Source organism: Pelobates fuscus, chromosome 4 (genome assembly GCF_036172605.1).
Source record: "Pelobates fuscus isolate aPelFus1 chromosome 4, aPelFus1.pri, whole genome shotgun sequence".
Classification (NCBI taxonomy): domain Eukaryota; kingdom Metazoa; phylum Chordata; class Amphibia; order Anura; family Pelobatidae; genus Pelobates; species Pelobates fuscus.
In genome coordinates, this window is record NC_086320.1 from 349,712,823 (window position 1) to 349,728,083 (window position 15,261).

Genomic DNA, 15,261 nt, shown 5'->3' on the forward strand with positions numbered 1-15,261 from the left:
CAGGGCAAATCTTGTTGGTGAAATATGCATGCTGGATTAATTGCCAGCGTGCTGGCGTCGGAACAGAGAGTAACTCCATTCCTATACTCCCTAGTTTCTATAGTAACTGAAGTGCATGCGCTGTGATTGCTTTGAGAAGAGAGCAGAGGGACTTCCTCTTTTTTGCTCTGCCTTGTCAGTCCATGCCTTTTTAAAATAGATTTTTCTCCTAATCTATACATTTACTAACAAAAGTGTTCAGGAGAAATAGTTCAGAAGAAATAGAAATCACATCACAATATTTACATGTGGAACACAATTTAATATGAATAAAATCTTTTAAAGAAGTGTGAGAAATTAAGACATTTTCCAAGTTTTGCATGGTATTGTAACTGTGAATATCATAATATTGTTAGCTTTTACTTCAATAAAACAGACATATTTGTATGCTGTGATTTCTCATGAGTACAACAATGCCCCACATGTACAGGTTACACAATGTTTTGGAAAATTACAGAATCAAATAATGTACTTGCCCATTTTAGTTTTACACATTTAAAGATGCCAGATTGGTTTACTGGGTCCATGTTGCCTTTGAGATTGTATGGCAGACCAGAAATGAGACATCATGGTATACCATTTGCAAAAGTATTATTCAAATTGGGTATGTGTAGGGGGGGCGGAGGTAACTGGTGAGCTGACAAGATGCATGGCACCTGAACTCTGACAAAAGAAACTCGAAAAAGCTACACTAACCGGTCAATTTGCCTATGCCACGGTACATGCGGCCGCTGAGAGACCCAGTACACGAGCACGGGACAAACCAGCGACATTGGCCAACTGCTGTCCCAGACCTGTAGGCCCAAGATGGTGAACGTCCTGCCGGACCTGGGGTTAGACTCACTTTCTGAGCCTCAGAGAATGAATACCTGAGCAATGTGCCGACTCCAACACCCCAAAGGAGAAGCCAAGCTGTGCCTCCGTGGCAAACGGAACCCCCGCTGCCTACTAAGGTAGACACACAGCGGAACTGGGGTTGCTGAAGAAAGCGCTGGGCACAGAAGAAGAGGTCCAGGACCTGAGGGCCCAACAGGACGCCACTGCTAAGCACACAGCTGGCATCCACGTGCACACAGCTAAACTCACCAGTGGGACAACTGGAGGACATGGCACGCCAACGGAACCTAAAGGTGAGAGGAATCCCTGACACCGTGGCTGCCGAAGAACTGCCGTAATACATTAAGAGAATGTTCTCAGCTATACGGCCACCCAAGCAGGCCAAAGGGCTGACTGTAGATGGCCTATTCCGCATACCTGGGCGCCCTTGCAATAATCAATCACCACTAGAGATGTTATCATATGTTTTAAATCCCGCTCAGACAAGGAGGGATTCCTCCGTGCAATTAGGGGACAAACCCCATATACATTCGAGGAACACTACTTAAACTTCTACCAAGACCTGAGTCGCCAGACACTGCAGTGGCGCACCTCTCTAAAAGATGTAACAACGCAGCAGAGAGCAGCCAAAATCACGTATAAATGGGGATACCCGAATGCACTCATCGCCAAACAAGACGGACACCGCCACCGGCTGATCCTGCCAACTTAAGTGGCTCAGTTCCTGCAAACCCTGGGCATACACCCGGCCCCAGGCATCACGACGAGACCCGCACATCACTGGGATGTCACCAACATCGCACCTTTCACCCCATCAAAACCCACAGCCCCAGAATGAAAAAGCACAACAGCACCTCCCAATGCCAACTGCGAGCACGGGGGTGCCGGTTACCAAGAGCTTAATGCTCCATCAGCTACTATTAATTCATTTAGATTTACATGTTATTGTTCTTTATATGTTTTTGCTCATCTTGCTTTCTACTGTAAAGAACGTTATCGCACATGTTCATTGAATACACGGCGCCCCACCACCGCAGACACTTCCTCCCTTGCGCACACACCATAGAGCACAAAGGCAACGCCATGGTTGAAATGCTTATCAGACAAAATATCTTATCAAGACAATTTCTGTGCTGCATTGAATAACATGATATGTAATAATAATCCCTGTCAAGAGTCATTTAACTAGAAATAAAAAAATGTGGCAGTATTTTGAAATGCCAGAAATGATATTTAATAAACAAATAATAGCTGCTTAGATAGCATAGACTGTGGAACGCTCGATTTTAATAGTAATCTTATATTTGACTATAAGGACAGTAGCCATGTAGACAGGGAAGGGGGACAGAGGAGATGAACAAGAACTAAATTTACAAACTATGTTGGAATAATTCCAGAATGAACTATATTTGGTATGCGGAATTCCGAACAACGTGCATCTTCCACCACCAGCTATCCTGAAGAGCCTTTGGATATTCGATACAGTGATAAAACATTTATTAGAAATGTTGTTTATGTGCCGTCCCCAACAGAGCGAGGAAAGGTTAAACTTTAACCTCATTACTTCCTTCGAAAGTTTCGTTATGGGAACACAGGACGTGAGTTTTATTTCCAGACTCAACATCATTCTCCCCCCCTTTGCCTTAGGTATATTTGTTCTAATTAATAAGAAACCTTAATTATTAACTCAAAGTAAATATGAACAGACACGGGTATTTCCAATTAGGTGTCTCTTTTAATAATACACTCAAACAAAACAAAAATTGAATTTGCATTATTTAGTATGGTATTTGCAGTAGTTTCAGTTAAATTGGTAATTTTGTCACTTTCATAAACGGTGTGAGTTCATCGTCTGGCAGCGTCTAATCAGAGCGCAGGAAATTGTCGAAAGCTCCTTGTATGTGTGTTTGAATGAATTTGATTATACATTAGTATTCCTGTGATATGACTGAAATCACTGTAACAATGACACTGGAATTAGTGGCAATGTGGTTTTCCATAGGGCTCACTACATTTTAGTGGTCTCAGCCAAGCAGGGAGGTAAATGTCTGTGGTTCTCTGGCAATTTTTTACCATTCCTCACTTTATTTCAATGGACTCTGCCATAATAACCACGTCAACATCCTATTTCTGCTGATCCTATCCTTATCTTTACTTAGTGTAAGCCAAACTGCTTGGGCACATGTATAGAGTGATTTTTTGACACCATAGATCAATTATTTTTTAACCCTGAACACTGACAGAGTTCAAATAAATATTTATCATGGTTTTTAAAGTGCTTGTATCATTAATTCACATTTTCTCTGTTATTACTGTGTACTACAAGCTGCTGTGTTGTTGCTATGTTTTATTATTACTTTTTTTTCACTGCTGAAAAAAGAACCAAAAACTTACAGTTTTACTGATGCCTACCAGTTTTGGGAGGGAAGGATTTGTTTTGCTTCTCACCGGTAGTTAGAGTGCCTTGAACTGTATTTACGCAGATGGTTAAGTAATAAGTACATACCCACTTCAAAGGAAGATTGCCAGCATGCTGTCATCTTTACCCATTATTTGCAATCTAGTTTTGAGACCAGTAAATGCTGGTTTTCGAGGGTTGTCATTCAAATCAGACACATCCTCTTCTTTGACCTAACTGAGTGGCATGTTGCGATATTTTCATTATAACTGCCTTTACTTTTCTGTGCTTGTGCACATAATTAAATTAGAAAGGATTGTCACTGCAGGAAATGTCATCCAAATCTACTCAGTGAGAGTTCTTTACAAGATGAGTTCTCCGCATGAAGGATTGTTATATGGAAGAGAACATTCAAAAACAAAACAATGTTTTAAAATCCAACAAAGGCCACTGCTAGGCGAGAAAAAATATTCCTTAGTGATTACATAAAATGGTATATAACACGATTTACTATACTGTGACTTATTGTTAATCCGCTTTGGAGAAATACAACATTTAAATTGTTCTGTTAAATAGTATTATTGCTAAAAAAAAATACTTCTCTGCCAATAGTAAATGGCTGATTTAAATATCTAGTGCAAGGGTAGGCAACCTTCAGCACTCTAGATGTGGTGGGCTACATCCCCCATAAGACTCTTACATCCATAATTGCTGGCAAAGCATCATGGGAGGTGTAGTCCAAAAATCTGGAGTTCCGAAGGTTACTTATGCCTGATTTTAGTGCATCATTATTTTGTATGATGGTTAGTGATTGGATAATTTGAATACTATTTTTTTGGGGGGGTGAGGGGGGGGGGTCAGGGGCATTACAAGGCAGAAATGGGACAGACACTGAGTTTATAGTACATGATGCTTCCAATTTGCGAAAAATAAATAATGGTGAAATGAAGAGTGTAAAAAGGAGTCATAACAAGGGCAGCCAAAAATATGTATCCGGTGGTCATGGTCACACCATTCAGGATGGTTGAATGCTAGATTTGTGCTCTACGCTGGTGTCAATCAGTGGCGGCGATAAGACTCCACGTGCCAACCACAGATTATTTGTTTTGCCAGAGGAAGATTAAAAATATCAAACTTCTTAAAATAATTTAATACATAATTTACTTTTTTAATCAACACTAAAACCTAATCATTCCTGTTAATTTTCCCCTAATATTATGCAAAATTATGGCACAAATGCAAATCTGACTCTTAACTTTAAATGTCATTCTCACCCTAATTCAAACTGGGTTCTCAGTTTTGCTACTTTGTTAATTCTCATTTCAGTAAATAACCTTGTATATCAAACCCTAATTCCTAGAGTACATTAGTTCTACATTCTAATAATAAACCCAATTCTAATCCTCATCATAATTCTAACGTAATCACTGACTCTTAACACTAACTCTGATCTTAACCCTACTCCTCACCCTTACCTTTCCATTGGCTACCAAGCGTACCTCAGTGCCTTTGCTTAATTTAAAGTCTATTGCTGCATAGCCTTACTTGGGAAGCATTGTATTTTCCCTTTGCGGTCCTATGTCCGACAAAATATTTAACCTCTTGCGGTCCCATGTCGGGTTTTTCCTGGAGAGTACCGCCGATCCTCTGTGCTGGGTGCTACAAAAGTGTCCAATGCGCACAGGCAGGGAGGTCCCAGCACGGAGGATCGGTGTTACTATCCAGGGATGATAATCCGACATTGGGCCGCAAGAGGTTAAATATTTTGTCGGATATATTCCAACATAGGACCGCAAAGGTTTAAAAATATGTTTTCCTAAACACACAATTCTTTACAGTGAACCCGGACGTAAAAGCAAAAATATGTGCTACAAAGAGACCAGTTAATTCCTTGAAATATACTGATATACAATGTGCGTGCCACCAACTGTAAGCCATAGAAAATAATTGCCATAAATCGTGAAAAGTTACAACATATCTAAATACATACAATTGATGTTCTCAAAATCATCCCTAAACATATAGATACACATATATTTATAGCTACAGATAAAATGCATATTATTATATATTATTATAGCATTGTTTTGTGGTGAACTATCATTTTCTAGTAGACAAAACTATTTAGAAACTTTATCACATTAGATACAAATTAATATTTGGTATTTTGCAAAAAAAAAGAATCATATAATTAAGAGTTTTCATAAATATATTTTTCAGGTCAAACAAAAAATAACGCGCATGGCGCATCGTTAGACGATGCAGAAAATCGTCAATCAAAAGAGAACCTTTCTAATGGAAATAGTCACATTCCACCCAAAACTGGACGGAACATCCCAAGGAGACATACTGTAGGAGGACCTCGAAGTTCTAAAGAAATCCTTGGAATGCAGACATCAGATATGGACCGCAAGAGAGAGGCCTTTCTAGAGCATCTCAAGTACAAGTACCCACACCATGCGACAGCAATTATGGGTCACCAGGAGCGCCTAAGAGATCAGGTAAGAATTGTTACGATAAGCTGTTTTTATTGTTGCCCATTTCAAAGTACGATTTCTCAAAGGCAGGCAGGCATTTCCTAGAACAGGGGTAGTCAACCTTCGGAACTGTAAAAGTTGGGGACAACCATAATGCTAGCAAAACATAATGGCAGATGTAGCCCGTAACAGCTGGAGTGCTGAATGTTGCCTATCCCTGTCCTAGAACATGTATTTGTGACCTCTGTAGGAAATGCACCATCCATTCTAGCCTTGTTTTAAATATTTTCTAACCAAGTACCAACAACAGAGTCTTTATTTCATGCATTTTTGTGTGTATTTAGAGTATGGAAAGCTCCTATGTTTGTGAATAGTAATTACAGTTTATGGTTTCAAGATGTAGTAATTTCTAGGTGGACATATTACTTTATCAAGATCAAATGTGTCTATACCACAATCTGGGTCATCTTAATATACATAAACCTCGCAATTTCAAGGCAAGGCGATGTGTCATGCAGACATTTATTTTGACATCGATTACTTTTCTGGGACACCAAAGAATTAACAAAAATGGAGAAACGTAGGTCCTAAATGGATATTGTTCAACGGAACCACATAATTTGGATATTCATTGGTTTTAATCATTAACAGTAGTTACAATTTCAACAAGTCAAAATAATTGGTTGAACGTTTTATTATGGATATTTTTAATTTAGTTATCTATTTATTTGTTTGCAAACTTCTGTATTTTCTTAAAACATGACGAGTAGCTAGTTTTCTCTGTGATTATTCTATTATGACTTAAGGAACAATTGATTTTGATTTATCATTTATAATAGAACAAATCCCTGCACCTTTTATAATTAAAAGTAATTTGCTTCCGTATATTTCAGATCTTTTCTTATACAAGAAGGGATTTACTGATTCTGAAATAATTAGTGCATTTTAAATAGAAAAGACGTATTGAGATATATTTTATGTTCCCGTTGATGAAACAGGCACTTCACCATCAGTTCCATCACTGAGCCATCCTTTGGATTAATGTAGATATATTGCGGTTGTTATATGTTTTATTTTAAAGGGGAACAACGATGGTTATTATTGAGATCGTGAACTGCTGTGAAATCAAGCTGATAACGATTTTGTTTGTTACGTTATAAATATTATTTTCATGATTGTAAATTAACTTAGCTTTTACTCCGGTGAACACACCCTCTACTTGGAACCTATTTTCTTATGGTATCTGTAAACGAAGAGAAACAAAAGATTGTTGCGCTAATTCGAGCCAAATTGAAAAAAAGTCAGCTTTATTTAAAGTCTGGATTTTTTTTTTTTATCTAAACTCACTTTCGATATTATTCACTAAAGTGAGAATTGTTGGGAATTCAAAGTAAATGAAAAATGTATTTAAAATGTAAGGACAAAACAGCCAAATTGGACATATTGATTTTGATTACCATAATAACAGCAGGGGGCCTAGGGGTGCTTCTCTCCTGAGACATCATGTATTTTGCAGATAACGCAAGAAACAGATACAAAGACACATGACAGAAATACTTGCAAAAATGTATGAGATGTATAAGATCTATGAACGCATGTGTGCAAATGGCCACTAGATATTTCAAGTTAACATCAAAACTGACGTCAAAGATTGCTGATTAAGCCTCAATGCTCACTTTTCACATTTCGAGGTGGAAAACTCAGTATTTACTAGTACAACAGGAAAGAAAAGGGGTGGCGCTAATAAACCAAATATCTTAATCAAAGATAATGTGGCATGCAGCAATATCACCTAAGTGTATAGTCACTCTTTTACACTTACATAGAAAGGTACAAAATGAAGAAGAGGTGATTGCGCACTTTTATAGAAGGAACTCCTGGATTGTGAAAATAATCTCTATAATCTGTAAGTATAAAAAGCCAACAATCGCGTAATAAAATCACACACAAGGTATGTAAAATTAAATAATTGGAAAACTCACAATGTTTAGAGCATTTCTGAGTTTGCTCTAAACTATGAAGGCAGGATACATCAAACAGATGTGAAATTGCTGGTTTGGGGTCCCCCAGGAGGTATAGATAATCCTCTGTTTAGTAGATCAGGAACCAGGAACCAAGATGAATATATAATAAATACTTTAATTGATGCAAAATAAATAAAAAACAATAAATAGCACAACGCGTTTCGACCTAATGCAATAGGTCTTCCTCAGGTGCATATAAGTTTGCAACTAAAATAAGCTCCCTTATATAGGGCACAAAACACTTCATAATCAATTAAAACACAGAAACAGGTGTACATCCATTAACCTCCCCCTTCTCCATATATGGTATGTTTCCGGCCGTTTTTCAGTACTTCCGCCTCTTCCAACATGTCCGCCGTCATCATTTCCTTAGTATGTGTATGGAGCCACACCCAATATGGCCGCGCGTGTCTGACGTTTTCACTCCATGTAAGTTGAAATCGTCATATCCGTTTCGTCATTTCCGGTTGACGTCACATATGTCCTTTTCGGCAGGTGTGCGGTCATGTGATTGCGGCTCACTAATGCAGGGGAGGCCGGCCTGAGCAATGTCCGAAAAGGACATATGTGACGTCAACCGGAAATGACGAAACGGATATGACGATTTCAACTTACATGGAGTGAAAACGTCAGACACGCGCGGCCATATTGGGTGTGGCTCCATACACATACTAAGGAAATGATGACGGCGGACATGTTGGAAGAGGCGGAAGTACTGAAAAACGGCCGGAAACATACCATATATGGAGAAGGGGGAGGTTAATGGATGTACACCTGTTTCTGTGTTTTAATTGATTATGAAGTGTTTTGTGCCCTATATAATTTTGCATATTTATTTTGCATCAATTAAAGTATTTATTATATATTCATCTTGGTTCCTGGTTCCTGATCTACTAAACAGAGGATTATCTATACCTCCTGGGGGACCCCAAACCAGCAATTTCACATCTGTTTGATGTATCCTGCCTTCATAGTTTAGAGCAAACTCAGAAATGCTCTAAACATTGTGAGTTTTCCAATTATTTAATTTTACATACCTTGTGTGTGATTTTATTACGCGATTGTTGGCTTTTTATACTTACAGATTATAGAGATTATTTTCACAATCCAGGAGTTCCTTCTATAAAAGTGCGCAATCACCTCTTCTTCATTTTGTACCTCAGTATTTACTAGGCTGGTTGTGCAGCAAAGGTCAGTATGAACAGAGTTGTTAAACTTTAGCGGACACTCCACTGTCCAAATACAAAAAAATAAATTAAAATCACTGTTTAGTAGATAAAGCTCATAAAAATATTTATTTATGCATTTGTTTTCCACTGGGATATGTCTAAAACCAGCTTGTAAAAGCTGCAGATCTCTTGTCTGAAGCCTTTACAAGTCAACCCTTCTAACCCCGCCAAGACTTTCTGTGGCTGTCCAATCACAGGCTTCCCAATGCAGCTCAATGAGAAGTCTTTGCAAGGCAGGCGCTCTGGACAATTGCTGCCTCTTGAGTTCAGTGCAAAAAGGCTAACCAAACCAGGAAGTAACAGGACCGGCTGTCTGTTTGAAAAGCCGGGGGGTGTAACTAGTATAACTTATAAAAGTGTTAATTTGTATTAAAATTCCAAAATGAAAAAAGAGAGAACACACTCTTCACACATAAAGCTGTTCTATCTATTTTTGCTTCTCTTTTGCATTGTGTGCCCTGGATGTGCCTGAACTGATCTGGCTTGTGATGTAATTTGCTAAATCTGTATAATATATATATATATATATATATATATATATATATATATATATATATATATATATATATATATATATATATATATATATATATATATATACATGATATAAAAGTTATTATAAGTTACAGTGTTTTATTTAATTGTGTTCATCTTTAAATGAGTAAGGTAAATTGGAGACATAGTCCACAAATAGTACAGTGCCAACATTTAGTGATCGGGGCATATTTGGTCTATGTGAATGTTTCCCCAACAGCTGGGAATTTCTTTAAAAGCAATCTGCTATCATAACACAAATAGGAACTTTTCACTCATGTTGTATCTTGAAAGATTTGGCCATTGATTTTACCCAGAAGAGACTCTTAACAAAAGCTACAAGAAAAATGCACATTAACGTTCACAACGACAATTTCGCACAAGGAAATTAAATACTTGAAATGCAAATGTTTAAAAGACATTTTTAAATGCTTCCTGAATTCAGAAAAATTGCATATTTATAGCCCTGCAGGGAAACAAGGGGTTGATTTACTAAACACTGAATTGTAGTAAAACAAGAGATTTGCTAAATTAAGACAAATATAGTTAATTTAAAAAAATGTCTGTAAACTGATTATTTTAGACTAAATTAAAAATGTATATATATAATTAAGTGCAATTAAGTGTTTTATTGAATAAATTTAATATGTGGCAAAAAATTCAGCTGAGATCACTTTTACTTGGAGGTACAATACTAGTGCAACATGTAGCTTTCTACCATTTGATTTGATCATTTGAGATTATGTGCGGTCACTGAAATGTCTCGCTAAAATCTCAATAAAAAAATTTTTTTTTTAAACGTAGCAAAGATGAGCCAAACTTTTTTGGTTGCTTGAGTGCACACTCGAGAAACTGTGTTTTAATTTATAAAAGGAAAATATTTATTGAATATGAAAACATAAAGAAACATGTATATTTTTTTTAATCGTCAAACAAACTAAACTTCCACAGAGCTAGATAATACAGAAAATACAGGCACTAGAAACAAATCTCCAAATATCTATTCTTGCAGAATGTAGATGAATACATAAAGAATATATATTTTTTAATTTTTATCTTACACCATAGCTGAGCCAAATTGATTGAAAATTGCAAGTAGGAACTTAAGTCCTATGTTAGTGTGTACCTAGGGCACCCATGTCAGATGCCTTGTCCACATTTAATATGGAAATATTTTGTCGTTTTTTTTTGGTTTGTTTTTTGGGAAACTAACAGTCTGCCGTTGATTCTTTACGTACACCGAGATTACTCATGCATTATCTACAGTTAGAATAAGTTTCTAAGTTCTGCCTTGAATTCCCTGTCACTACTCATAAAATTGGCGGACATTAAACATCCACTACTTAATAAAAGAAGTGAAAGGTACTTTCAAGTAGGACCTAGCCGATGACAAATAACAGGTACGGCGATATGCAAGCCCTATGCCTGTCTAGCTCAAGGCATTTCAGCATGTAAGCTGCTTAGTCTATCTAATAAATACTATTCCTTATTGCTATTTCTATATTTCTTTCAGCTTGCTCGGAGAGTTTTCTATGCCAGCGTATCTGATTAGATACAGGCACTAGTAAATCACGGGGCAAGTGTTTATAGGGATAAACTGTAAATTGTGGCATAATGGGACAGTAGACCTTGGGGCAACCCTATATTGTAACACATGTATGCAATTTTAAAAGGAAATAAACCATCATATAAAGCAAAAAAAAAAAGGTTAACAAAAGTTTTACGCGAGTTTTATTGAATGACGTCATTTTCATAGACGTGAAAATTCATCTTTAATTCTAACCATGCCTCCAACAAAGACTCACGTGAAGAATCATACTGACTACTCTGGCCTCCGCCACTTAGACGTCTAGAGAAAAGATAGTAAAATAGTTGTGTGATCTCCTGGCTACATTTAAACGTAAAGGAACACTTTAGTTTCAGGAATACAAAGCTGTATTCTTAACACTCAAGTGTTCCTCTCCCACCGTTCCCAGCAAATAAAAAGTTAAAAACCCTTTTTTTACACTTACCTTATTCCAGTGTCGCGCTCCCTCTCCGCTGGCTCCCTCTCCTCTTCCTCCAACGTCCACACTTTATGCATACGTGCTGCGAGTGCTGTGCATGCGCATTAGGCCTTCCCCATAGGAAAGTATTGATTCAGCGCTTTCCTATTGGTGACTTGAAGATGCTGGATGTCCTCATTATTACTATTATTATTGCCATTTATATAGCGCCAACAGATTCCTTAGCGCTTCAAAGCGTGAGGCTGTCCAGTGTCGTTTCATGAAGTCAAACTCTAGAGGCAGCCTTAATCCTGCAGTCTCTCTAAAACAGCAAGGTTTTACATTGCAGGGCTAAGGCGACAGGGACACTGCATGCAGACTATTTCAGTGAGATTAAGTGGTCTGGGTGCATGTAGTGTCCCTTTAATGCTTACTATTGTAAGTATGTAAGTGAAAGACAAACCAAATAGGAATCTCATAAATTATGCAACAAAACATAAACACTTTATACAAACTGCACATGGATTGGTTTATTTGTATCAAGGAGATTTTTTATACTTGTGTTTTTTTTTTTTTAAGGGAAGCTTTAACCCAGAGGCCATACAAACAGAAAAACCTGCTCGAGCAGTCCTCGGAGCCCTCACCTTAAATACGAGCTGCCAGGGAAACATAGTGGCACTGTTCAACAGATAGCTACATAGTCAGACAGGGAGGGGCAGATAGCCAAAAAACCTGATTGTTCTGTTGAGAACTAGTCGTTCTTAACAGAATTCATCCAACTTTTCCACAGTGGACGTACGCAGTGTGATTCTTTTAACGGAATGATCACATGTTAACAAAGAATTCCCACAAAATAGCAAAATGATTACATTGACTATTTTTTTAATTTTATTTTTTTACGTGTAACACATGCATGTAGCCTGCCAGGTGGGGTGAGTAACTATGGAGATGGTGTGATGTCACGGTTGAAAAAGCATGTCAAGGCACTCATAGAAACATGTTACGGCTTTAAAAAAAAATAAAAAATGAAACTCCTATAGGCTGCAAGCAGAATTCAAGTGAATACAGGAGGGAGATGGGGCTAGTTTATACCTGACTGCACAAAAAGGAACACAGCACACAACTTTGTGGATTAACTTCACAGGGAGACATCGTTTGGTCCTTCGATCTGCTGGACACTTGACATTTTCAAAGGTAAAGAGATTTGATCTATAATATCCTTTTTCTTTTCTTTTTTTTTTTTTCTTCCAAATGAGTAAATATAAAATATTTGTTCATACCAAACATACGTGCAAGATCTTACTTGCATAGTGTAATCGGATGATCAGTTTTACTCTCGACTGCACAGAAAGGCGTATCAGTGGGTGCACTTTTAGGAATGCACGAACGTTTAGTCACTAAATGCTCAACTGCAGAGAACTGCAAAATTTAGGCTAAAATCGGAATGCTGCGACTATAGCTGATTTAAAGAAATGATCACGTTTTGCCTGTATTTGGAAAGTTTTTAATTCACTACAATTATGTATTTAATGAATAAACCTCTGGATATTGGTGTGTTCTGCTTCTGTGAATAAATTAAGCTTCCAGGTTATAATTCTGAATTGCATTATTGTTGTTGTGCGATAAGTTGTTGCTGTATATTTTATACAAATTAATCTATGACGGAGGTTACTAAATAAGCGATAGGCAACCTTCAGCACTCCAGATGTTGTGGACTACATCCCCCATAATTCTTTTGCACCCATAATGCTGGCAAAGCATCATGGGAGGTGTAGTCCAAAACATCTGCAGTGCCGAAGATTGCCTATGCCTGTTCTAAATAATGCATGAGAGGTAGGGGCAACAAGTAGAGATTTGGTATTAGAAGAAAATGCTGTGTGAAAGTGTAAAATGTCAGTATTAATCAACTGAAGTAAGCTAAACATGTGCGGTGGTAACCAATTCGTAACATTAAGGCCAAAAATACTGTTTCAAAAATGGTTTTATCGCAACTCGCTGATTAGTGAATAACCTTCTTCTTGCATTATTTGTACTGAAAAGTATGTTGGTCTGCACTCTTGTAGTGGTTTGTGTAAGCAAGCAACAATGTTACCAATTTGTCCCAAACATTGTCACAAAAATTGGGTTTGGACATTTTATTAATATATGTAAAAGAAATATCAATTCTAAAATATGTTATCTGTAATTCAGGAAAAAGATACATTAGATAGATAGATAGATAGATAGATAGACAGACAGACAGATAGATAGATAGATAGATAGACAGATAGATAGATAGATATACAAGGGAGGATGTAACAGATGAGATTTTAAGGTGAGGTTGTGTTGCTATCATCCAGGATATGAATAATAGAATAATCACTGCCTCGGGGACCGTGTTATGAAAAGCAATGAATATAAAAACTGGGATATTAAATCCTGAATTGTTTTCAATCCATTGTTAAATTCCCATTTTCTTAATTGGTGTCTCTGGATTAACCTGATACTGTTGCCCCTTTCATGAACTACATTTTTGTAACTAACCCCAGGCTATGGTTCGGTAATGAAGCACTACATGTGTTCTCATAGTGGATCTTTGGGTTCTAAACTGCAGTGTATTTTGTGTATTTAGATGTCACTTTGGATAGTCAGTCTAGGTGCCTTTGTAAACAGATACCAACCTGCTAATTTCACCCTTTTTTTTTAAATACAATTTTGCAGCTTGAAATATTTTTCATCTATGATGGTGCTTTATGAATAGTAAATAACTTATACAAGTAAATAGCTACAAACTTCTAGTAAATAGTTTGCATTATTGTTCCATGATGACCTATGAGGCTTTAGAATGGGGATGTTTGATCAAAACCTCTTACAGAGTTATTCGCTAAACTCTGAATTCTAGCAAATGAAGAGCAAATGTGAAAATTGAGGCTCTATCGCTGATTTTGAACAAATGTCCAGGTCAACTACAGTCACAGCGTAGCTCCTGTAGCCTATGTTTTGCCATGCAACTTTAATTTGTAACATTTTTAGTTTTGTGGATAACATTTTCAGAACTGTATTTCATAAATTACATCTGGCTGAAACTTATATATTATTTATTCAATAGATTTACTAATGCATTAGTAGTTCAGGAAGCCCAGAAAGCAGAGTTTCAGCCGTTGTGAATCTATGGTTCCAATAATACTATGCTATTCTTGCTATTGGTACAGCGAGTTGAGATTAGAAGTTCTGTAGCACCTTAAAGAGCACCTGTCATGTCCCAAACAACTTCTGCTCATCATATTCAGTATAGGAGTTTTGCCTACTCTGCCTTACTTAATAAACGCCACTTCGGGGATGTCCTACGGTGGCCAGACAGCCACCACCTGGGACCCCTGGGACAGGATTCATCTTGGCGCCCCCCACCTTCAAGCGCCTGGGTGCGGTGAAACCACCCAGGATCGGCCCTTAATGCATGTTCAATGTTTGTAATATCCAGCCCATCTGTTGTTAGTTGTGGTTTGAATACATTATTTTGCTATTTGGGATTTATAATATTTTGCTTTGAAGACTTCCTGTGTTACACACTGATTTTCGTATTTATAGCATCTTCTCGGAGGGAATGAGTCTAACATGTGGCTTTTGGAATGTTCACTTAGATGTTGTTTTGAGACCAGACACAATCAAGGTTATTCAATAAAGTGTTACATGTCCAGAATTCATAGTCAGGAATTTCAAATGTTATGTCAAAATAGAAGAAATTAAAAAAAATGCCTA

General features: G+C 37.3%; 1 protein-coding gene across 14 annotated transcripts in view; it reads left to right on the plus strand.

The window, feature by feature from the left end:
* The window catches only part of KIAA1217 (KIAA1217 ortholog), a 591,389-nt gene that overhangs the window by 327,799 nt on the left and 248,329 nt on the right, over window positions 1-15,261 (plus strand). For 13 of the 14 annotated variants that reach the window (XR_010090786.1, XR_010090787.1, XM_063452543.1 and 10 more), the window contains exon 2: window positions 5,495-5,775. Coding sequence is in view for 11 of the 14 variants with exons in the window: in XM_063452542.1 (XP_063308612.1) it covers window positions 5,495-5,775 (281 nt within the window). In the remaining 3 variants the exon portion in view is untranslated. Of the gene's footprint in view, window positions 1-5,494; window positions 5,776-12,488; window positions 12,718-15,261 lie in introns of those variants that run through there. The other variant, XM_063452550.1, reaches the window with a different exon arrangement.